Source organism: Chaetura pelagica, unplaced genomic scaffold, assembly GCF_000747805.2.
Source record: "Chaetura pelagica isolate M959 unplaced genomic scaffold, ChaPel_1.0 scaffold142, whole genome shotgun sequence".
NCBI lineage: Eukaryota > Metazoa > Chordata > Aves > Apodiformes > Apodidae > Chaetura > Chaetura pelagica.
This window is the reverse complement of record NW_009952973.1, coordinates 1,032,534-1,056,564: the sequence shown is the minus strand read 5'-3', so window position 1 is coordinate 1,056,564 and position 24,031 is coordinate 1,032,534. Positions and strand designations below refer to the sequence as shown.

General features: G+C 39.3%; 1 protein-coding gene across 1 annotated transcript in view; it reads left to right on the top strand.

Moving 5' to 3' along the window:
• TNKS (tankyrase, TRF1-interacting ankyrin-related ADP-ribose polymerase) overlaps positions 1–24,031 on the top strand; it is a 120,345-nt gene that overhangs the window by 50,977 nt on the left and 45,337 nt on the right. The window contains exons 4-5 of the mRNA XM_009995973.1: positions 10,394–10,430; positions 11,305–11,380. Coding sequence (XP_009994275.1) covers positions 10,394–10,430; positions 11,305–11,380 — 113 coding nt within the window. The remainder of the gene's footprint in view (positions 1–10,393; positions 10,431–11,304; positions 11,381–24,031) is intronic.

The following is a 24,031-nucleotide window of genomic DNA, read 5'->3' as shown; positions in this document are numbered from 1 at the left end:
ATGATGCAGAATGTAATTAAACTACTTTTCACTGCAGGTCTGCACAGAAACCTGCAGAGCTGTCATGCTGAGGTTACATGCAGTTATGCATATCCTTTCTGCCTCACAATGAAGAATCTGGTTGGAAAAGTCTTTATTCAGCAATATACCTGTGACAATGCAGTCCTGGTTCGTAGTTTTCCAGAGCAATAGAAACAAAGTGCTTGTGGTGTATAAACAGTGTTGAGCTGGACATAAGTGATGACTGGTTTCTATAGAGTCATCATCTTGTGTAGGATATCTCTTGAACAGGCAGCTCTTTATTGCATCACATGAAACCTCCTGTGCATACATGAAAAATTGAAAAAGGAAGGATCTCCTTTGGAGGTGAAACGTGATTACAGCCATCTGCTGAGCTAAAGCTCTCGTCTTTAATTAATGAGTTAGTATTTCTTTCCTTCCATCAGCCTTATTTTTTCCTGTTGTGCTATTCTGTTCCCAGTCTTTTTAGGGAACCATATTGGCATTTAGGGCAAGGAGTTATTTTTTGAAGAAATCACAAGTGTAGCCCTGTCACTTGTGGGGAGTGACTGAGGGCTCTGGGTCTGTCTAGTCTGGAGAGAGGCTGAGGGACAACCTCATTGCCCTCTACAGCTTTCTGGGTCGGGGATGTGGAGAGTGAGGTGCTGAGCTCTTCTCTTCCCCCAAATGTACCAAACTTTCCCTTATTTTCCAACTGTCTTTTGACACTAAAATGGCAAATAAAAACCTACAAGGAGGGAAAAATTGCCCACAGTAGTGAGGCAAAACTATTTGATTTATGTGGCTTTAATTGGAAAAGCAGTTGGGTTTTTTTAGCCTTTTTGTTGTGGGGAAATTAATATTTTAAAAACTGAACTGTTGGCAGATTAGTTTCCTGTTTGCCATGACAAAATTGTACATTGTAACAAAATCTGTTACCTCTGTTTTGACATTCTTTTGGTAAGGATTTACTTCCTGTACTTTGAGTGTTGCATAAAAATAAGTTGACTCTTTTTTCCCCCTTTAATTATATCTCTGGTCTTGTTAATACATAAAATCTAGCTTCCAAAATACAGCTAGGTGGTTCTGTTGCTGTGTTCAACTGTTTGCCCTGTGTTTCCTTCAGTTACAAAGGAGTTCCTTCCTTCTGCTTGCTACTCTGTGGCCCAGCAGGCATAGGAAATATTTCAGGGGTTTTTTTGTCTAGGAGGTAGAGAGATGATTTTAACTGGATTTGAGTTCCTTCCAGGGTAGGTGCTGCAGCACAAGCGTGGTGACACGTAGTTTTATGAGGTGTCAGCCTCTGTTTTCTCAAGCTTGTAGAATGAGTTTGGATACATGGGGTAGCTTCAGATATTTTTACTGTTCAGTAAAAAAACATTTCAAGTTAGTTTAAAAAGTACTATGGTATATACGTACATTTCATGTCTCATATTAGTTTTCTAGCAAACACTGAAAACCCCACTTTAAATCTGTACAAATGGGTAGTACAAAATCCGTCACGTTTGCTGTATCTAGAAGAATACAGATATTTTGGTTAATAGAATTACTTCCATTTTGAATCCAGCTATGGATTTTCAGACACGTCCCCAGCTTGCTACCATGTTTTATCTACAATAGGAAAATCAGAGAGTTTGCAGAATTTAGGGGGCTCACATTCACTCTGGAGTTCTTTTCAGAGGAAGATTAAACGGTGGAGCATAATTTTGGAGCTTGGTTTTGTACACTATGGCTTTCCTGAGGGTTTTGTATACATTTTCTTGCTAGTTTTCTTGCATGCTTTGTGTCAATTATAAATAGGTATTTCTGCTGTTTCTCTTTACAGAATATTATGGAGGATAAAATGGTTTTCTTGTTTTTGGGGAAACTGTTTGGCAGGAGAGGGTAGGGAGCTGGATTTTGAAAATGATGCACTGACATGAAAGCAGTTTATTTCTCCTGCTCAGTTCTGGATATCCATCTCTGCTGTACTCAAGTCTTTGACAAGGGTTTTATTTGTCCTTTGTCTTACGTTAGATTTCCTAGAAATCTGGAAGACAAAAACACATCTGCAGTCATATTACAAAAATGAAAAGGAAGTAGTTCCTGGAAAATGGAATAGCACAGTTTATTAGTTATTAATATAAAACATGGCCAGAGTAGTGGGAATTACAGTGGAGGTTTGTTTTTGCTGCTAGCTGGAATTAATACAAGAAATGAAGGGAAGAGGGAGTGCCATTGGAATGTTACCTTTGCTTTAGGCATAAAGGGGTGGGTGATGGGGATGGCTCAATAGCCCTTGAAAAAAAACAATCAGATTTCCATGTGTATTTCGCAAGAGGTCTCACGAATATTGAACTTTGGTGAAAAGATAAGCCTCGACCCCTTTAATTTTTCCCTCTTACCAGTTTGTTTTGAATTGCAGAAAGTTTGGATTTTTTTCCCCAGCCTCTTAACATTCTTCAGTTCTTTTTCTTCTTCCAGTCTGAGTATGAAGACATGACATGAAGACATGACAGATTAGTGGTGGTGTCCTTTCAAGAAAAGTACAACATTCTGAAATAGTGCAGTTGTATTGAAAATAAAGTTTCACACACTAAGAATAAAAAAATGGATGTGTGCATGGTGTTTATATGAGTAGCATGCTCCAATACAAAGAAACTGAAACTACTTGTACAAGTGTACTGAAGAATTTTTGAAGATTTGTCAGATTTATAATTTCATAAGAAATGATGTAATATTGTAAGGTATGGTAGCATTGTTGAGGGAAAGATGATAGTATGGATTACCACAGGATGGGTGATTTTAGGGGATTTTTGTTGCTTTATTGGATTGTTGGTTGTTTTGGTTTTTTTTAAATTATTATGGTCTTGCAGTGCAATGTAATGTGTCCTTTCCCTGCATATTCAGGGAAAGGACAGATTCCTCTGTTTGACTGCTGTGATTGACTTCGCCTCTTTTTTTTATCTTATGTTTTAAGAGTTAAGAAATTTGAAACCCTCTGACAAAGGGACTTTTCATGTTCCTGCTACTGTATGGTGAAGAAAATCTGATAGCATTTTTTAACAAATAGATCAGCACCACTGAAAAGAGCTCTTCTGAGAAACAAAAGTATTTTATGTGCCAATTGTGTACTTAATAATTGCACATGCACCAAAGACCCATTTTGATATGCCACTTAATACTGCTTAGCAACCAAAACCCATAACATCCATGCAATTTATATTTCAATATGAAGATGGCATTTAATAATGGCTGTATCTTATGCTTATGTAATATAAATTATAAATATAAATCTTAATAGACAAGAAACTCCTCCATCACTTGAGACCCTAGCAAAGGTTTTACCACTCTGCACTGTACAAAGCTGCAGATTTCCTGACATGCTGCATCCTACCAGGCCTTAGAAGAGATCCAGCTTTCTGTTTCTAAAAGACTAAACTAGGAATGCTCTGGATTTGAGCTCTGTCCACCTAATTCCAGGTAGGATGCTGCTAACTCAGTGGTTTGGTAGAGTTGTGGCCAAAACAAAGTGATTGTTTATTTCTGTAATTCCCACCCCCCATTTAAAACATGCCCCTTAGAGCACTTCATTGTTAGCTGAGCCATTTTCAGTTTTTAAATTTCAATTACAAATCTGAGTCTTTTCCTGACTCACCTACAACAGAAGAGGCAGAGTCAAGGGTACCAAACCTTTCCTGCTTGGTAACAATCCACTTTGACTGCAACTTTTTCTTGGAGACATTATCTCCTGAGTTGCTTTTCTGTCACTTGCATATGGTAGAGTTGCTTTGATGTTTCTTATCTGTGAGTTAGGGTATTGCTGTGTTCCTGGTGGAGCCTACGAGACAGCTTATAAAATTAGCCCATTTACTAGTGAGAAACAGCTGAGTGGAGAAATGCAAGAGGCATTAAAAAAAATTTACCCTGAGCAAGTGGAAAGTAAAGGCATTAAATAATCTGAAATTATTATTTTTGTTCCTCTTCCTTCTCTTGTGTTTCTTGTATTTCTCAGTTTTCCCAAAGGATGTTATTTCAACACACTCCCTTTTTTTAATTGTTGGAATAGCTGCCTGAAATTAAAAAAAAAATCCCCAACCTTGTGCATTTTGGGTGAGAAAAATACCTTGCTCTGCTTTAACTCTGTGTTGTAATCTCACCTGTTGTTTTACATATAAGAAAAGTTAAATGGGGAAGAAGGAATTTGAGTATTGGACCATTCCAGAAGCAGCCATATTGAAAATAAAATTTTAGTTTGTTAGAAAAACTGTTTAAAAAAAAACACAAACAAACACAAAACACCCCAAACAAGCACAATCCTGCAAAAACCCCCAAACAAACCCATAGTAGTCTGTCACAAGCACTAAAAGACTCCTGCTCTGATTACAACTTGAGTATTTATTTAAATACTTTAATATTACCTCAAAGATTGAATTGGGTTAAAAAGGACGGTGTATGTGGATGTGTGCTCATTGCTCACTTGTAGATGTGTCAAGTCTTGGAGGGTCAGAGAAAAAGCTATATTTTAATTTACTTCTATGATGCTTGTTTCTTTGCTAACCTCTGTTTGGTTTCTGGTCCGTAGATGGCTTTCTTTGTAGCACTGCCAACCTAAATGTAGTCTATATTTCTCCTCCCACCTCTCTACTCCATCTTGCCCAGGCTCTTCTTTCTCAGCAACTGTTTGGGTGGCCATGGGCGGGACTGAACAAAGTAACGGATCTGGTGGGAAAAGAAGTTTTCAGTTCCCCCAGCTGCATCATGTAGCACTATGCATTACTGTGCTAGCAAAGTAACTGGTTGGAAAGACACCAGAAACACACAGGAGAAAAAAGGAGAAATTCTGATACCTGCTGTCGCTACTGCTGTGCCAGAGAACCCGTGTCCACTGTGTTGCTGATGAATTATGGATACCTATTTGAAAAAAAACTGCTGGGCTTTTCACAACTACCTCGTCAATCTTAGTGTGGGACATGTATTTTGAAAAGTGGTAGTTCAGGTTTTCAGGTTAGGCAGCAAATAGCAAGCCATAGCCTACATATGATTGAAGTCAAATGTAGAGCTGCCATGGAGCAAGATTTCACTCCTTACTTTCTGTGCTGCTGGACCTGCAGCTGTGGAGAAAAAAACAAGAGGTCCTGAAGAGATGGCCAGCTGGGAGGTTAATGAGTCAAGCTCAATGGGACTGAGCACTGGCACAGGTTGTGCAGTCTCTATTATTGTAGAAACTCAAAAGCTGCCTGGACACAGTCCTGGGCAGGCTGTTCTAGGTGGCCATGCTTGAGTAGGTTATTTGGATAAGAGGACCTCCAGAGGTCCCTTCAGCCTCAATTAGTCTGTGATGATGTAGTATTTGTGAATCTTCTGTCTGCAACCCATGACCACAGTTGCTTATTCACAAGGCCTATGTCCTTTTGTCACATATCAGAGAAGCTGGGTACCACTGGCTAGTGTAACATTTTTCAGAGTTAATCAGTATTCTGGTGATTTAAATTTGCAACTGTGATTCTATATGATGTGCAGCTTGTTCATCCTCTTCAGTTTTTCATGCTGGTCAAAAATAGTTTAATCCATCTTTTTCCCATTAGTTTCTGCTGTTGGATAACGATGGCTTGATTTAGTCGGTGTTGTGTTTATTTTTAGGGAATTGTCCTCATTGTGAAAAACTGACACATTAGAATGGTAATGCAAAAACTGGTTTATCCAGGTTGATATTTTGGGTCTGGTTCGTTTCTGTATTAGCTGACATGTAGGAGGAGAAAGGAGAGCAATTCACCTCGTTTCTTAGTGTAGCTGCATTGGGAAAGCACTGTTGGTTTATGCTACGCATTCAGGTAGATTTTTAAGATTGCTTTCAGTAGTCAGGTGACATTTCCATACTTTTGGAAGAGAGTGAAATAAGGTTATATTACCATGAGCCAGCAATGTGCCCTTGTGGCCAAGAAGGCCAATGGCATCCTGGGGTGCATTAGAAAGGGTGTGGTTAGTAGGTCAAGAGAGGTTCTCCTCCCCCTCTATTCTGCATTGGTGAGGCCACATCTGGAGTATTGTGTCCAGTTCTGGGCCCCTCAGTTCAAGAAGGACAGGGAACTGCTTGAAAGAGTCCAGCGCAGAGCTACGAAGATGATTAAGGGAGTGGAACATCTCCCTTATGAGGAAAGGCTGAGGGAGCTGGGTCTCTTTAGCTTGGAGAAAAGGAGACTGAGGGGTGACCTCATCAATGTTTACAAATATGTAAGGGGTGAGTGTCAGGGGGACGGAGTTAGGCTTTTCTCGGTGATGACCAGTGATAGGACAAGGGGTAATGGGTGTAAATTGGAGCATAGGAGGTTCAAGGTGAATATCCGAAAAAATTTTTTTACTGTGAGAGTGACAGAGCACTGGAACAGACTGCCCAGGGAGGTTGTGGAGTCTCCCTCACTGGAGACATTCAAAACCCACCTGGATGAGTTCCTGTGTGATGTACTCTAGGTGACCCTGCTCTGGCAGGGGGGTTGGACTAGATGATCTCTTGAGGTCCCTTCCAGCCCCTAAGATTCTATGATTCTATGATTCTATGATTTGTTTATAAAGTAAACAGCAGAACTTACTCATTATGTTAGCTTTTTCCCAGAATTTGGGATTTTTTTTTCTTGTCTTGGAATGTGTATATGATGGTCATGTTTCACAGACCCATCTAGTAGTTTTTACAATTTAGACAGTTGCTAGTGAAGTAAAGTAGAAGTGGACTGACTGTTTTTATCTGTGGTTACCAGTGGTGCCTTCCTAATTCCAACATAAATAGAGCAACAGCAGTATGATCTGGATCTAGGAGCAAGTAGGGACCTTTGTGGTTTGAAGGATACTGAGCAAGCTGTAAGGAATGAACTTCATCAGATGCAGTGAATACCAGACACTGAGCACTTTCTGCTTAGGAGCTTTCGGTTGACAAGATAGGAACAGGGCACTGCTTTGGTATAACTCTCTCTACTCCATATTTAACAGCCTTTCTGTCCTCACCTTCAGGAATTCCCAGGCTGACTGTCTCTGAGCTGCCCAGCATGCAGAGGTAAGAAAGTCAGTGCTGCTCTTGTGGGCTGCTGGGTCAAGGAGCAGCAGGCCGTCTTTCTGGGATGACCCTCTGGGTTCTCCTGAGTGGAGAAGGGAGGCATGCCTGGCAAATTCTCACCTACCTAGTGTGGCAGGATGTGTCTGGTGGTGTGGCCATATGATGTTTGAGCTTTTCATGAAACAGAAAAAGACAGGTTGAATTGAGATGTGGTGTAAGGGATGGAGAGCAAACAGATTAAAATTGTTTGCAGCCTTGTATTTCGGTTTTGATCTTCTGTGACAAGGTCTAACAACTAACTGACACCTCTGGCAGATAAGCTTTGTGCTATCCAAAACACCACTCCCAAAAATCTTCTGTATTGACACTGATTGGAAGGAAGTTTTTCTCTCAAAGCTAGCAACTGCTAAGAGATTTTGAAGTAATTTGGACAGTTACTTGTGCTTTTTCTGCAGATGCCCTTTTGCAAACCTATAAATCCGAACCTGCCCAGAGGAGCTCTGTAAGTGAGGTTGTTACTTTGCTTCAAGTCAGTTTGACGTTCTTTGAACCAAAGTATTACATGAGGTTGATGGTCTGTATTCCTATACTTCAGGAATAATCTCTACCACAAGTATACGTGGTTTGTTTTCAAATGCTTTGCAAATGAATATTTTATTAAGTAGCTGTGGCCAAATGCTGCAGGATGGCCTTTGATAGCTTTGTAGCCAAACGGCTATAGCTGTGTTGGCAGAGCACTCTGGTGGGAAAGCAGCCTGGGCCAGCAGCAGCCGGCCCTGCAGGCAGTGCCACTCACCTCTCCCACATGCGGTCAGCCAGCCCTCTCTCAGTTGGGTGGCATCCCACCAGCTGCTTGCTCGAGTGGCCAAGGGGTTCCCCTTCATCACATTCCCAGCCAGCACTGCAGAGCCATGTGGAGTGCACTTGGCCTTTTTTAGCAAATCTGGTTGTGTGCTGTATGCGCCTGTATCATTTTAGGTGTTGCATTGCATTGTGAGTAATAAAGGTAGCCAATTACAAGATAATATTAATCCATATCGTGGGGTGAGAGACCTGTAATGAATTTTAAGAATGACATGTATGATTTTAAGGTATCTGTGAATACCTTTTTTTAAAAGTACCACTTAATAAAGTATCTGATTTACTTAGGCATTCAGTGGGACATTTCTAAATCAAGAGCCACAGCTTTTCATTTCTTTTGGTCAGTAATGCTTTTGCTAGTCAAGGAATTTGAGGGGAAGGGCTTTTCTGTTTTAAAGTACCAGCTTTTTGAGCATGAAGGAAAAATGTTATTACACTTGTCTAAGAGTATTCAAAAGCCTGGTTAAGACTGCTAGGTGCACTGCCAAACGAGAATGTGCAAACAGGTCTTTTAATATGATTAGGTCCCTGAAGTGTTAATATAATACAGGACAATGAGTCTCCTGCAGGAAATCCAGCTGTTTAAGATTGTGGTGCAAGTAATGCAGGAGTAATGAACTGTCTTTTTTTCCTCCTCGCATGCTGGCCAGGGCTTTTCACTCACCATTGATTTGAAACACTCACAATTGTGCCCAGTATTTTATCTTCATTACAATTAAAAGGCTTGAAAAGGCAATTGCCTGTGGTGGACAGGAAGCCTCTCTGATGAAGCTGGAGGGTGGCAGCAAGACAAAGGGCAATCATATTTTTTGTGTCATTTTACTTGTTTAATGATCAAGTTCTCACTAAGACGAATGTATAAATTTTTCCAGAAGCTAAATTAACCCTCACCGCCTGTGTTTGAAGTACCAATTTCAGTTCCTCGCCTTTGTGTTAAGCTCATCTGCTCCATTGCTGGGGTCTGGCAACACAGAAGTGTGAGGGGTCACATGGTGGAATTCCTTACTGCAGGTTGTTACGAGTTCCCAAAGCTGAACATGTTGCAGAAAACACTTAAACACAAAATTCGTCAATATGATGACATGCGGATACTGCCTTTGAGAATACCTCAGCTGCAGCCGGGGGGATGAGGTGGAAGGTGCATGGCTGTGTGTACTCCCCCTCTTCCTCCTTACTCTGAGGTGAAGGCAGGATGCTGAACTGAATGGGACTCCTTAAAGCTCTGAAGATGGCTGGTTGTGTTGTGGTACTTGTCCCCATCTGCTCATAACCAGAGGAGCTGTCATGGGGGGAAAAACCAAGTTTTTTCCCATGGAACAGAGCTGTAACTCTCCTCCCATAGCCTAGATAAGTTATTTGTTGGGGGATATTATTTCCAGAGGAGCCTTCCAGTTTACCTGCAGTGTGATCTGGTATTTCCAATGGCCCCAGCACCTTTCCTCACCTGTGATGAGAGTTTCACTAGGAGCTTATTACAAATAGACATAGGAGGCAACACAGTTTGTTTTCTTTCTTGCAGGGCAACTTTGTCTTCTGGTTTTTCTTCTAGTGTTCTGGGCTTTAATTCTCTGGCAAGTGGTGTATGGTATGTTTTACAAGCCCTACGTCTTTTGGCTCTTAGGATACTCTCTGCTCTGTGACATTATGAAGCTGCTTAAAAGTTGTTTTTCTAATTTATGATTGAAATGCCCTTAAATTTGTATTACACAATATCGTCATGATTCAGCTTTGTAAAATACGATCTTCATTCCACAGGTTATCTTGTTCCATGCCCTTTTTAGGATATTCGTGTGCAATTTTAATCCTGTGATGCAACAACCCTGCTGCATTGTCTATTGTAACTCAGAATTTCAAATGTAAATGTTGCTTTTACATTACTCGTGGTTATCTCTAATCCCAGAGTCTTGTAACAAAATCTATTAGTGAGTTCATGCTCTTTTGTCTGGGCTTTTTATTTTGAATGCATATTTTCTTGGGAAGTGGCAGATAATGATTATATTTGGAATTTTTAAAATCATCACCGCTCTCCTAAAGAACTTGGTGAAATCTCATGTTACTGTTCAAGTAGGCAGTTGACTGCTTTGGAGATCAGTAATTTGTACCTTTTAAAATGCCGCACTGCCTCGCTTTTGTCTCAGAATTTATTATGCTTCCCAAGTATAATGTGACATACTGAATAGGGCAGGGGGTGGGGACATTGTCTTCAGCTGACATGCTGTTATCAGCGGGACTGTGTTTCTGGACACAAGATTTCGCAGTCATTGGTTGTCCAAAGAAAGCCTTTCCATCTGAGGATTGGACAAGGAGATGCGTCAATTTGCTGCCCGTCTCCAAGGTACTGGTGATGCTGCCTTCACAAGCTGGCTAACGTCACAGCTCCATCACCCAGCGGGGTGTGGGCTTTTTTCTCCTCTTCTCTGTTTTAATTCTGTATTTGCTTCCTGCTGCATTTCTTAATCTGTCTGCTGCCAAATGCTAACAGCATGATATTTTGCAATCATTTAGGTGAATACAAGAAGGACGAACTCCTGGAAGCTGCTAGGTGAGTGTTGCTTATAATATAAAGCATATTTTGGGGGTGGAAGCAGGAGAGGAAAAGATATTTTTAAAAAAACAGTAGCGTTTTGTCATTGTCTTTCCATGAAATGATGCAGACAAACCACTTTGTTAGCATAAATCTCTTTGGACTTTCCAGTCTGGTACAAATGCAAAGAAGCCTGTTTATGTAATTGAAATCCCCCACGATAGTGGTTATAAGGTTAATATTGAGGATTTTTTTGCTTTAAGCTGCTTAAATCCTCTTTATTGTTCTTGACTGCTCTTTTCTAGGGACAATTTAAATATTGCAATTTTTCTTCTGGTTTTTACTGCTACCTTAGGATATATTTTGAAAATAGGCTTTATCAGAACAGACCATAAGGAAACCTATGTTCAAAAGGCGTAAAGTTCAGTCATATATTCCAAAGATGCTTTCCTCCTTCCTTATGACAGCACAAGACCATTTTATTTAGACCGTTAACCCTTCTAAAAAAATTCTGAATATTGTTATGTCATTATTTCAAATGCTATGGGCCGTATGCTATGAAAACGTATTTAATTCAGAACATTTAATTTGACAAATGGCTTTCAGAGGATCTGTAAAATTAGATAAAGAAAATAAAAGATGAGGTTAAGGAGAGAAATTAAGAGGTGTTTTTGTGTGATCTTTCGTAATACACAACTGCGAATTTAATATTGTTTTCTGTATTTACCTTTGATTTTGAAATGCTCTGAAGATCCTTTAGCCATTTAAAATTCTCCCCAGCAGAGTATAGATTTTAGTATACTATACTTTGATATCCAGCTCCTTACCAAATTTTTCCAAAGAGCTCTGTCTTTTTTCCCTCTTGCTGTAATCCTCTCCTCCCCATTTACAGGAGTGGTAATGAAGAAAAACTGATGGCTTTATTGACTCCTTTAAATGTGAACTGCCATGCAAGTGATGGGCGTAAGGTAAGTTAATACGTGCTTTATATTTCTGTTCTTCAAGAAAGGCAAATTTAACCCTACTGGGAGACAGATGTATAAACCCAGAGTGTGTACAGGGGATAAAATCCATTATGTGTTTTCACTATAAAATTAAAAGCTTTTGTACTTGATGCTGGCAGTTGTGACAGATCAACAGTCAATGGACATGAATTTTCTATGTGTCTTTTAAGTGTCAGGCCCTGGCGTACATGTAAAGTGAGACCTAAAGACTTTTTATAAGAAGAACAAAATGTACTATTGCAGGTGAATAAAATAACTAAGGGAGGAAAGTTATTTGTATTTGAACATTGTCTGGGTGAGGTGGTTGGCATTCAGCTTACCTTCTAATGCCCTGCTACATAGATTGGCAATGTGTTGATATGCTTAACACATACATTTTCTTAAATACGGTATTACTGTTTTGACTTTCTCTGGCAGGGATGTTTGAATGAGTTAAATTAAGGGTTAGGCTGAAACTGGAGGAGGGAAGAACATACGGAGTGAGAAGCAGATCCTATGATTTTTGATGTTGATGATGGTCTGTCTAGACTGTTGGATTTACAACTGTTGGGTTTTTTTTGGTTGTTTTTCCTTTGTGGTTTTGCCGTGTACCAGAATGTTCTTAATCTGCATCTCTTGAAAATGTTTCTCACATGTAACATTGCATCTCTCTATTGGAGAGGAAAGCATGGGAGTGTTTTCATTTATCGTTTTGTTTATTTTGATAGAGTGTATTGGAGCATAGTGTAAATCTCTGCCCATTTTGAAGCTGTTGTGGAACAGCCCAGTTCTACTGAAGGCAATGGAGATAGGCCAGTTTATGCTGGCTATAAAAAAAATATGCTTTACAGAAATATAGTTCCATTGTGAAAACATTCCTATTTTTTATACACATTTTAAAATGTTTTCTCAGTGGTAATGCCTATGATATCTACTATGTGAAAGAAAATCCAGCCAGTTTTTATCTTGTTTACGTTTATCACTGATTGAAAGTTCATGAATCTTAAAGGTTTAAAAACAATTTTATTATCTGAAGACAGGCAAGTGAACAGGGGCTTTATTTAGTTCAGCTTTATTTAGTTCATCAGGCAGAACTGATTAAATACTCCCTGTATTTTAAGATGAACCATATTGCCCATAGTTCTTAATTTCCCTTTCCTTTTTTTAAATCTTTACCATTTAAATGAGTTTGTATTTAGGTATTAATAGTACACTGTTTTACAATTAAGCATAGTGATACACAGCAGTGCATTACTGAGTAGTTGAGTCCCCATCACTATTGATTTCAGGGAAGAGTTGTTTTCTGTCGATATAGAGATGAATAAGCCCTTGCAGATGTGTCATGTACAATATTTATCAGTCTAAAAAAAAAATAATTAGAAAAAGCTTTAAAAATTCATATTAATCTAGTGGAAAATATGTATTATTGCAGTCTCAGAATTAGTTTTAAAATTTATGGACAAAGCTCATAATCCATATTGCATTTAACACTAATCAGTGTGGACACTGGGATAATTTGTGTTTGGTTGTTAAATGCACTGGTTATTAAAACTCCTTTTAAGATGGCTTGCCATTGATATTAATTAGGGTTTTTTAATTATATCCACCAGATTTATTTTTCCCCCATCGTATGTGTGCAGACTGTTTAAGGTGAAGTAATTCTCTGTAGCAAGTGTGCTATGTAATGGTTAAGTATTTAACTTCTAAGGCAAAGCTTTCAGGTCCTGTACTAGTGCAAGATCATTTGGAGTTGAATCATTCTGAGCTGTGTTGCAAATTAAGTGAACTTTTCAGCATTCTGGTAAATGAATGTCTCACTGGTATAGGTGCCTGCAATTGACCTATGCTGCTTTACACTAGTTGAGAATTTGTCCATTTTGAAAGTTGGCTTTTGCATCCCTTTATGCTTTTTGTAGTTATTTTTTGCATATCCCTTTAGTTTTCAAGGCTCAAACTTATCACAGTGTAAGGCCACAGACTTCACGCAGCTGTCAGGGCCAGGAAGTGCAGACTGCAGAATGGCCAGAGATTCTCAGCATCACATTTGCTCTGCAGTACTATCCACAAATTCTTGTGTACATATTTCTCCAGTTTGTGTGTGCTTGAGGTTTGCACATTTCTGAGGTGTCCAGCACTTCACTGACGAGGAAAACGTTTAGCATTGTAGGTAAGGAAATTGAGTTCCAGTTTTTCTGTATAGCAGGTGATGGTAGTGTTTTTTCATAGTTTGGGGGGTGTGTTTTCAGAAGTTGTCGTCTTATACCCATTGCACTAAAAGGGAATAGTAGAATAGTCAGGATATTATTAATCACAGTATTGCTTATTTCATTGCTGTATGCAGTTTGCTTTTTTCCCCCCCGGGGATTTCTGGATTCCTGTGCATACTGACATCTGAAGTTCCTGGATTTCTCAGGCACCATGTCTGCTGTGGGGGTTTGTTTCATAGAACAGATAGAAGGGCTGGAAAACTGCAACATGAACTTGCGGATTTGAAACCAGCTTAGGTTGGAAATAACAAAGGCTTACTGCATTCTGTGTGTTGCTTGCAACCTGTTTGAAGAGTATTCATATCTAGAGTCTGATTCCTACTGGACAGGAGTCCATGCTGCTGAAACAGTTAAAGCTGGTGCTGATAACCATCACTCCATTGGTCTATTTAGCATAGAGGTCAAAGACTGAATAGGAGTGAAAACTGAACTTGCTTCTACTCCAAATCACAGTTTACGTAGATTATATGGGCATTGTGGAAATATTCAAATTACTGATGCTCTTCAGCTGTTGCCTGAAGAGGGAATTCTTCTCCATCGCTACTTGTGCAGTCATATGAGGAGCTGTTGAGAGAACTGGGGATGTTTAGTTTGAAGAAGAGGAGGCTGAGGGGAAACCTCATTGCCTTCTACAACTACCTGAAAGGAGGTTGTAGGGAGGTGGGTGTTAGCCTCTTCTCCCAAGTAAATAACAACAGGACCAGGGGAAATGGCCTGACGTTTGCAGCAGGGGAATTTCAGATTGGATATTAGGGAGAATTTCTATAGTGAAAGAGTAGTTGGGCACTGGAACAGTGTGCACAGGGAGGTGGTTAAGTCACCATCCTTGTAAGTATTCAAGAAACATGTAGACACGGCACTTCAGGCTATGTGCTAGTGGCTGAGGTTGTGGGCATTTTTGTGGATGTTTTTTGGTGGAGCCCTTGTGGCTGGTTGTGTTTGGTGGTTTTTTGTGTGCTGATGGTTGGACTCGGTGATCTCAGAGGTTCTTTTCAACCATGACAATTCCTTGATTCTGTGATTATTTTTTTTGGAGTGAGAAAAAAGTGTGTGCAAAAGAGAGAACAATTTTGCACGTCAGCTGAAGCATTCCTCCATGCCAAGGATCTCTATAATTTATGGAATTTTGTTTTGATGACCAAGGAAAATCAACAGTAATATCTCAGAGAAACAACTGTTTCATTGAGCTAGGTAATGGTTGAGTTTTGATTAAGTATTGACTTATGTGCCTGCTGAATATATATGATGGCACAAAGAGTACGAGTACTAAGCCATACAGTGCAGTGCATGCAGATGAGCGTTACACAAGGGTAAGATGTCACAAGAACTGTTTTTCTTTAAACTGTCCCATTTGTTTGTTTTTTAAAAAGCAATGCCCAAGCTAAAATATAATAATTTTTCTGGCCATTTAGTCTTGCATTGATTTTTCTAGAAAGGGACTGAAAAATCACAATTGTTAAGATGTGGTGGTATGCGTAAGGGAAGTTGTGTGTTAGATCACTTCTGTTCAGATTGCTTTGCAAAGTACTTGCTCTGTCAAAACAGAACTTAAAGAAAATGCTCCTGGACACCAGTGAGTCTGAAATTTCACTGTCCAACCTCTGAGCACTGCCGGAGTCTGTTGAGACTGTTCAGTCTTTATGCAGTCTATCGAAGTAATGGCTAATGGATGATACTGATCTATCATACTGTTAAAAAGCCGCCTGTTTGCATGTCTGTCTACATAAAGGTGTGTGGCTACATAAAGGCTATGGAGGTTTGTTTTACAGCCCCCATTATTTTTCCTCAGACTTATTTTCCTCTCAGATTTTTTTTTTTCTAGACTCAACTGTGGGTGAATTTTCAAAAAATGTTTTTTACTGTTTTAAAACAACAGGTTCCTATCTGCCACTGGAAGCTAAAGCTGGATTGTCTTGTCATGGGCACTGGATTTCTGACTTTTGAACTGTCACAGTTTAATCCAGTAACTAATGGCAAAAAACAGGCTTAAAACAATGTACCATAGTTGCAGGTTAAGTTGAAAACATTCATAAGCTCTCTCATTTCCTTTAGAAAGCTGTTATGAGCACTTGAAAGTTGTTTCAGGAAGAAATTTATATTGCCTCCATTTTTGAAACACGAAAGTATCTGAGCAAATAAGGAAAGACTGCTTTTAGCAATTCAGATGAGAACTCTTTTCTATAAGGCAGGCTTAACTTCAGCACTGGTAGCTTTCCAAAGTAAACTGCATCAAGCTGATGTGGTAGCTATTAAGCAATGGGAGGCTGGATTTTTTGTTCTGAAGTTGGATTGTTGCTGGTATATAGTATCCTGCTTCTATAGCACATTACACGTTGTCAGATGATGCCAGTGTTAAAATACTCAGGTTTCAATTGAATAAAATCTTCTGTTTGTGCAAGGAAATCTAACTCCTCAGGTCAGGAGTTACTCAGTTTATTTTGCTCATTTTCTCAAGGTTCATCTCTTTCAAAGTAGAGCAAATATCTGAGATTTTGAACACAGAACGATTGTTTTTCTGTAAAATAAAATACATGCTTCATATTTTGAATATGTAATTTCCATTGATCTGTTGCTGCTGTGTTTTTATGTTGACATTTTATATGAACCCTATGAAAAACAGTATACTATGGTGTTGTTACCTGTGAATAGCTTGGTCTCAGTTATTTGTTCAGCACGAGGCAGGAATTATTACCAGAAGGCAGCAATGGATGCAATTCTTCCACACCATGCACTTTTCCTTCCTGTATCTTAATTCCCTGTGTCTTGCCTTAGAAACTAGAAATTTCTACAGCAAATGAACTAGGGAGCCTGCAGAAATTGCATCTCTGTTCTTCTCTGGTGTGGGACCATCCACCACTGTGGATGAGGCAGTGATTCCCTGGGAAACAAAATAATAGGTAATAATTTATTAAAGGATCATTTCTAGCATGCTCACAGTCCTACTTAATTTTATTTCACTGTAGTCTTCTGGCTCCTAGTGCCCCTTTTGTTTATTCCTGGTTTTCAGTCCTTAATAGCCTCCAGTACCTGCCCTTAATACTTCATGTTATACCTCTCCAGTGCCTTTGTTGTTACACATTTCCAAACCAAATGTAGAAAACCCTGGATCCAGAATACTAGTAGCAGCCCTTTGCATTCAGTTTTGAGTCAAAGGAAATGTACTTGCCTCTAGGGTTTGAGGCTGTTTCTTTAACCCATTCCTTCCTTCTATACAGACATCAATTTTTCTTGTGCACAGCATCATCCAGGTTCATAGATACAGGGGAGATGATAAGAAATCCAACTTTGAGAAGGTCTGTAATGCTGTGCTGAGTATCAGCATCCTTGGCCTGAAGCAACCCCTGCACAAGATCTCGCACATGTGCATTTTCTGAGGAGGACAGAGTACCCCTCAGCTCATGCTGTGGGACATCTCTGATATCAAATAACTTTGTGTTGGATGGGTTATGGATTCCCTCTCTTGCTTTCTCTGCTCTTTCTATATGCAACCAACTTGATCAGCTTGTAAACAAATGGCTGATAAATAGAAATTGGACAACTCAACATCCGTTCAGTTATGTCTCCTCTTACCAGGGAGTCTCCAATTTACTGCTGGTAAGTGGATTTGTCAGCCCCTCTTCCAGAATTCTGGTTATTCTCAAGCCTTTTCATTAAAAATCCTGCAGTTTAAAAGAAAATTGATATGCCTTCCAATTTCTGAGTCTGTATTGATCGATTATTCCATATTTTCACAAGTTTTTTTCTTCACAGTTATTAAACCTATAGACTTCAGCAGGGCTTGAGATTCTCATCTAATCACCTTGGCTCTAGGAGCTGAGGATTGAATAACAATGCCATCCATTGCAAGACTTCTGAACAAATTGTGTGCATGTGACAACACAAACCTTCACAATTGTGTTCATTTTTCTTCTGCTACAGTAATAAAGAAAACTAATACCACATAAACCTATAGGTCTCTTTGTTCTATAAATGTATGGTGTACAGATTATATTAAGGTGAGTGTGGAACATCTTTTGGAATAAATACATGAATAAATTCATGTATAATAAAGTAACTGTTGTGAAAATATATGCTTTTCTACAAACAAAGATTGATATTTGGGCGTAAGACTTGTGATCAGATGCTTGATGCAGTGCATTTTATTCATACCTAAGGGTGTTCTGATTTTCTGTAGTTATTCCATGCATGTTGTTTGGGTTTTTTTGTCACATGTAATATATTTAGTATCACAATGTAAATCTTATCTTCACCAAGGTTTCCTGAGCTTTTCACACTGGTGTATACACTGTTTGTTTGGGGTGTTTGTAGAAATACCAGAAGTCTCTAGTCTCAAGGCTTATCTGGAACAAAAATTAACTTGTGCAGAGGAGAGGAGCAAAGGAATCATACATTGAAACCAGGTAAACAGTTGCCCATTTATATTCTTGGTTGAGAACAAGGGCTTTCTCCTTTATTACTCTAACTTTTTTTTTTTTTTAATAGTACATACATTGTTTAGCTAGAAAATGTAGCTTTCTTTCAGAAAAAAAGACAGATCCACATGGACTAAATGGAAAACTGTTATTCCAGAATAACTGGGGAGACAAGTCCTTGCTGAATCTGCTCACTTGCTGCTTACTAGCATGAAGTGTCAGTCTGGTTTTGATGAAGTACTATAAAAGTACTCTCCTAGATAGGAAATGTGCAGATTTTGGGCCCTTCATTTGTGGTCCTGCAAAGGTTAGCCAGAAGTTTCATATGATTACTGTGTTTTTGTACTACAGTTATCAAAATAAGTGATAACAATGTTCTCTGTTAGCTCATATTTGCTAGCATAAAGTTGGCCCTGACTGATTGCTTCTGAACAAAGTCGATACTCCCAGCTTTGATTTGGATGAAGGGCTTCACAACCTTAGAGCCTTTCTTTGTGTAGGCTATAATTAGGACTGATGAGGGGAAGAGGAAGGACTAAAGTCCTCTAAGCAACTCTTCCTTTGATGAGTATGTGCCTCAGTAATGAAAATAAGAATTGTAGATCAAACACGGACATTTTTTAATGCTCTGCAGTTATACTTATCCATAATTGAGTTAAATATTTTAAACCTTGCACTCAAAAATAAAGGTCCTTTCTGGATTATGGTAATGGAGAACCATGAAAAAGGTCATATTGCCAGCATTTTTGAAAAGGCTATAAATCACATGTCATAATTATTGTGATGTGTGTGGGGCAGAAGTGCCCAATGCACTACACATATAAAAAGAACGTTTAAAAATGGTCACACTATTTTGCCTTTAAAACACCCTTTTGTTTTGTTTAAAAAGATTGTTCACAGAATTCAGGTATGTCAGAAGTAGTGACAAGTTGTGCCCTTTCTTATGCTATGGTCCCGTCTTATTTAATCAGCCAAGCATGGTCAAAGTGGATAACATATAAAATCATAGAATAGAATCATAGAAAGGTTAAGGTTGGAAGGGACCTTAAAGATCATCAGGTTCCAACCTCCCTGGTATGAGCAGGGACCCCTCACACTAGACCACGCTGCACAAGCCTCGTCCAACCTGGCCTTGAACAGCTCCAGGAAGGGGGGGGGCATCTACAACCTCCCTAGGCAACCTATTCCGGTGTCTTACTACCTTCATGGTGAAGAATGTCTTCCTGGTCTCTAACCTAAATCTACCCTCTTTCAGTTTAAAACCATTACCCCCTGTCTTATCACTACCCTCTCTGATGAAAAGCTCTCCCGTCCTGTCCTGTAGCCCCTTCAGGTACTGGAAGGCCACTATAAGGTCTCCCCGCAGCCTTCTCTTCTCCAGGCTGAACAGCCCCAACTCTCTCAGCCTGTCTTCATAGCAGAGGTGCTTCAGCCCTTCTTCATGCCCTGCTTCAGCCTGCTATTTTCATGGCCCTTCTTTGGACCCTCTCCAACAGCTCCATGCCTTTCCTGTGATGATGGCTCCAGAACTGTACACAGTACTCCAGGTGGGGTCTCACCAGAGCAGAGCAGAGGGGCAGAATCCCCTCCCTGGCCCTGCTGGCCACACTTCTTTTGATGCAGCCCAGGATGCAGTTGCTCTCTGGGCTCCAGCACACACTGGAGGCTCATTTTGAGCTTCTCATCTACCACCACCCCCAAGTCCTTCTCCTCGGTACTGCTCTCTAGCACTTGCAGAACACAGTCCCTCTCCTGACTTTGTACAATATAGATAACTTGACATAGTTTCTGTCACTGGTGTCACTTAAAACCCCTTTTAGCCCAGGATGATATCTTTTGAATACAGTGTAAAATTGATCTTGCTCAAAGTTTTTGCTTCAAGATCTTAAATATTTTCCTCTTAAAGTTTTAGCAAGTATCCCTCCACCTCTTCTAATTTTCTTCAGATATGATCTGAAGTGTAATCTATCATGTCCACAAATATAAATTGAGCTCTTGAAGAGCTGGAACCAATTTTTTATTTTTTTTCTGTAGTTATTCTCTCTGTATTGTTCTCTATAAATCAGGCAATCTAATTTGTTAGGTCTTTACTGATATTCTTGTCAATAAACCTTCAAATGTCTTTGAGGTGTGGGGAATTTTATATCTGACTGGCTTCCTCTTGGTGATTAGCGTTGGACAGGGGAACAGCTTCTTGCATTATGCTATTAACTATCTACCTGTCAAGAGAACACAGGTCAAACTGGCAGATTTGGGCAGAGTATTTGGCTCTTTACCCAAGCAGGTCATGTTTATCCAAATGTCCACTAATTTTAACTGTTAATATATTTTTTTTCTGGTAGAGGCATTAACATTAGAGGCCTGTACTTCCCTAATACATGTTTTTAATTATTGGTTTGCAACATTTGGTTCTTCATGTATTAAGACAGTCTTAAGTGAAGGTCACATACCGCTAAGTTCACCTGTTTTGTTCTCTAGTGCTCTCTTGGGTGAATGCAGTCTCACCCTGGCAATTTGTTGATGTGCTTTATGCTTAACTTAGTTTCAGACAGATCCTTTGCCAGGCTTTACCATGCTCCTAAATATGCACATGCTCACTGCCAGGGTCCTGGTGTGAGACTTAGGTGCTTGTTTCTCCTAAAAAGAAAAGAGATGTATACCAAGCAAAGAGTTCCTTCAGTTACTCCACAATGACTTCACCTGCAGGAGAGAAGTCCATTTCTTGCCCTAGCATCACCTTGCCCTGCTGGACTGTATGGGCTATTTTGTGCTCCTGGCAAGTTGGAAGAAGGATTTATGGCTGGTGTGAATTACTTTCACTAGTCACTGCTTAAAATGTTTTTGCCTAATTGTATTTTTACTTTTAATCTGCTGGAGTTTATGATCCTTGTGATTTTCTTCAGCTTGTAAATTCAGCTTTTCAATGATGTCTTCTTAATTCTTGTAATCTCTTTTAGTTTGCTGTTGGTCACACTGACTTTTTTCAATTTATCAGATCCTTCCTAATAGAAGAACACATTAGCATGGTGTTTCCAGTTTTATCTCCATTATCAGTCTTCATACTGTCTGTCAGGACTTTAATTCTCTTATCTACCACTTTTAGCTTATTGTTAGAAAAATTCCCAATTTTTTCATAGCTCCCCTCTCAAGGTTATAGTGGTCACTCTGGATTATTTTAACAAGCATTTCTCCTGTAGATAAGGTGAATCTAAGTATATTATAGTCCATGCTAAAGAGCAATTTCTGCAGCAAAGTTTTGCACCAGGTATCACTTGTTACTTGGCACCAGCTCAGTAGTTGGCATTTACTCCTGTGCCATCCTAGCCAACTTCTCTGTAAAACAATCCCTGATAGCAACCAAACATTTCACCTGTGTTACTTGTTTCAGTGTGATACTTGCCCAGTCTACATGGCAGTAATTTTAGTTACGTTCTATTCTCCACCCTTACTGCCTCTGATGTCTCTCAGCATCTCAGTTATCACTTGCTAATACAACCCCATCATTGACTTCATAGGTTGTATAGGTAATTTAGAGTTATTAGTTTAATTCTAAACAAAAAGAACTACAAATATTTATGTAGAAAGTGAGTTGTATTTACATAATCTTTCCTAGAGCTGTTGTATAAGTTGACTGAGCAGGCAGCAGATGAACAATAAAAGGGGAGGCAAATGCCAAAATAGGGCGTTGTAGTTGATGATGGATATGTCATTGATGAACAAGAAAATGGCTGTTATTTGACTAGTCTTTTCTAAGTAATATAATACATTTCTACTTACAAAAGAGGCTTACTCCTTACAGATGAAATTCTTTAGAATTTTCAGATTCTAATAACCATAACTTTTCAATTTTGAAACATACTAAAAGGAAGCATTATAGAAATTCTCTGTCTTTTTTCCTGCATTTTGCAAGGCTCTTCTTCAAAGGAACTGTAAAGTCTACTTGACTGGATTATAAAGGCATTACATTCTAAAATTTGCAAATAGTCACTGTAATGTAAAATGAGCATTTTCTATATTTAATTTTGTGAATTAATTTAGGTCTCATGTTTTAATTTCATTCCAAAATATAAGGCAGAAATATTTATTTTACATGGAGCTCTGGAGCTGAAATGCAGTTTGTTTGCACATGTTTTTCTTAAGAATTCATTCTCACACCATTTTCAATAAAATGAGGGAAGTGCTGATTTTAATGTCATGCTAACAGAGGAAACTGTCAAATTAATATGTTCTGAGGAGTTTTTAATGTTAATAATGTGAAAATCTTATGAACTGAAGCCTGGGAGGTTTTGAGTCTGGAGGGCAAGGACGAAAAGCAACATAAATATATAGAGTGGGAGAAGTGGTAAAAATAATAAGAGATGTAAAAAAGAAAAGGGGGTAAAAGACTGTTAGCTGACTGTAGTAGGAAAAAGATTTGTATAGCAAGTGGAAAAAGAAGTGACTGAAACAGCAGAAAACAGCAGTTTTTCTTCTCTGGTGTCTCGTGTGCATCCTCCACAGATTGTTTTAATGTATGCAGGCCTTCCCCAGTCATCTGGCATGGCTGCTTGGAGAGGAGCCTCTTGTTAGCACTTGTTTGTGCTGCCAGAGCAACGCCAAAATATTTCATTAAAAAGAGGTAACAACAGTCTGAGCAAATAATTGAAGAACAGATTCTATAGCTTCTGACACTGGCTGACAGGACAGATAAAATTGTATGTATTTGTGCTGGAAAATGGGAGAAAGTTGTGTCATCCTACTCCCCTGGAGTGATAAGCATTTGCAGCTTGCAATTTAACAAGACTGATGGGTTGAGACTTGGGCTGAGGACTATGCTGACTGGCACTAAGATGCTTTCAGAAACCCTGCAGAAACTTGGCTATCCATGGCCCATTGCTCAGACCAGCAGCAGTAGCATCTGTTCTCCCCCGTGCACTAAACTTGAATCACAGCTTCTAGCTTGTGATTTAACAAAAGTTCCGGCTGTTGACATGAGACAATCCTGCATGCCTGTATTCTCTGTCCACCAGCCCCTAGATGAGTTTCTAGCTGGCAGGTGTTGCCACAGCTGCTCTTTAGAGTACTAGAGATTTGAATGCCCTTTGATGATTTTAGTTAATAGCATCACAGGGGCAGTTTGTTCTTCTTGCCTTTATATCTGGAAGAGCCAGTCATGCCTCAGTGCCTCACCTCAGACTTTGCCATTTTTGACACACATTTCCGACAGGTTCCAGGTAATGAAAAGAAGCAACAAAAATGGCCATCCTGGATACAATGATACTGTAAGTAATTGCTGTGTAGTGTTCTGCCATATCACTTAATGCAGTATATATCTTTTTTTCAGTATTAAATAACATTAGTAGCATTCCTGTAGGAGAAGAGAGTGGGACTTCACTGTCATTTCATCTTTACGTAGCTCAGCAAACCAAGGCTCTCTCAGGTGCCAGCATCTATCACCGCAGTAACAGTGTATATTCCCTTGTTTCTCTGATAATCCGTCTCAAAGTCCATCTTCCCATGTCTGAGAGTGCTGCAAGAGATCTATTCCATGCTTCTGAATCTGGGAGAACTGCAAGAGCTATTTCATAGTAGAAGCCTCAGGATTTCTTTTTCATATTGCAGTTCCATCCCCAGCCACACCTTTCTCGTTTGAATGTAGAAGACATCCTTGTTAAGGAACAGTTTTCTGATAGTACCAGGGGTTTGTGGGGGATGTTGCTTAATTTTTCTGACACATCCTCCGTGGAACTGTTTTACCAAAGGGGTGGTAGGTTAAGATACATACAAATGCAGAAGAGTTTCAGGAGTTGTGTTTTAATTCTTATTTAGGGTGAGGCTAGGATCACTAGTGCCCCATTTATGGGACCTGCTGTTTGTAAAATCCTAAAATTGAAGGTCAAGGTGGTATTCCTATGTAAAGTTTGTGTCTCTCCTAGCCCTTTACCATTTCCCTTGAAGTTTTTTTACTCTAGTTAAGT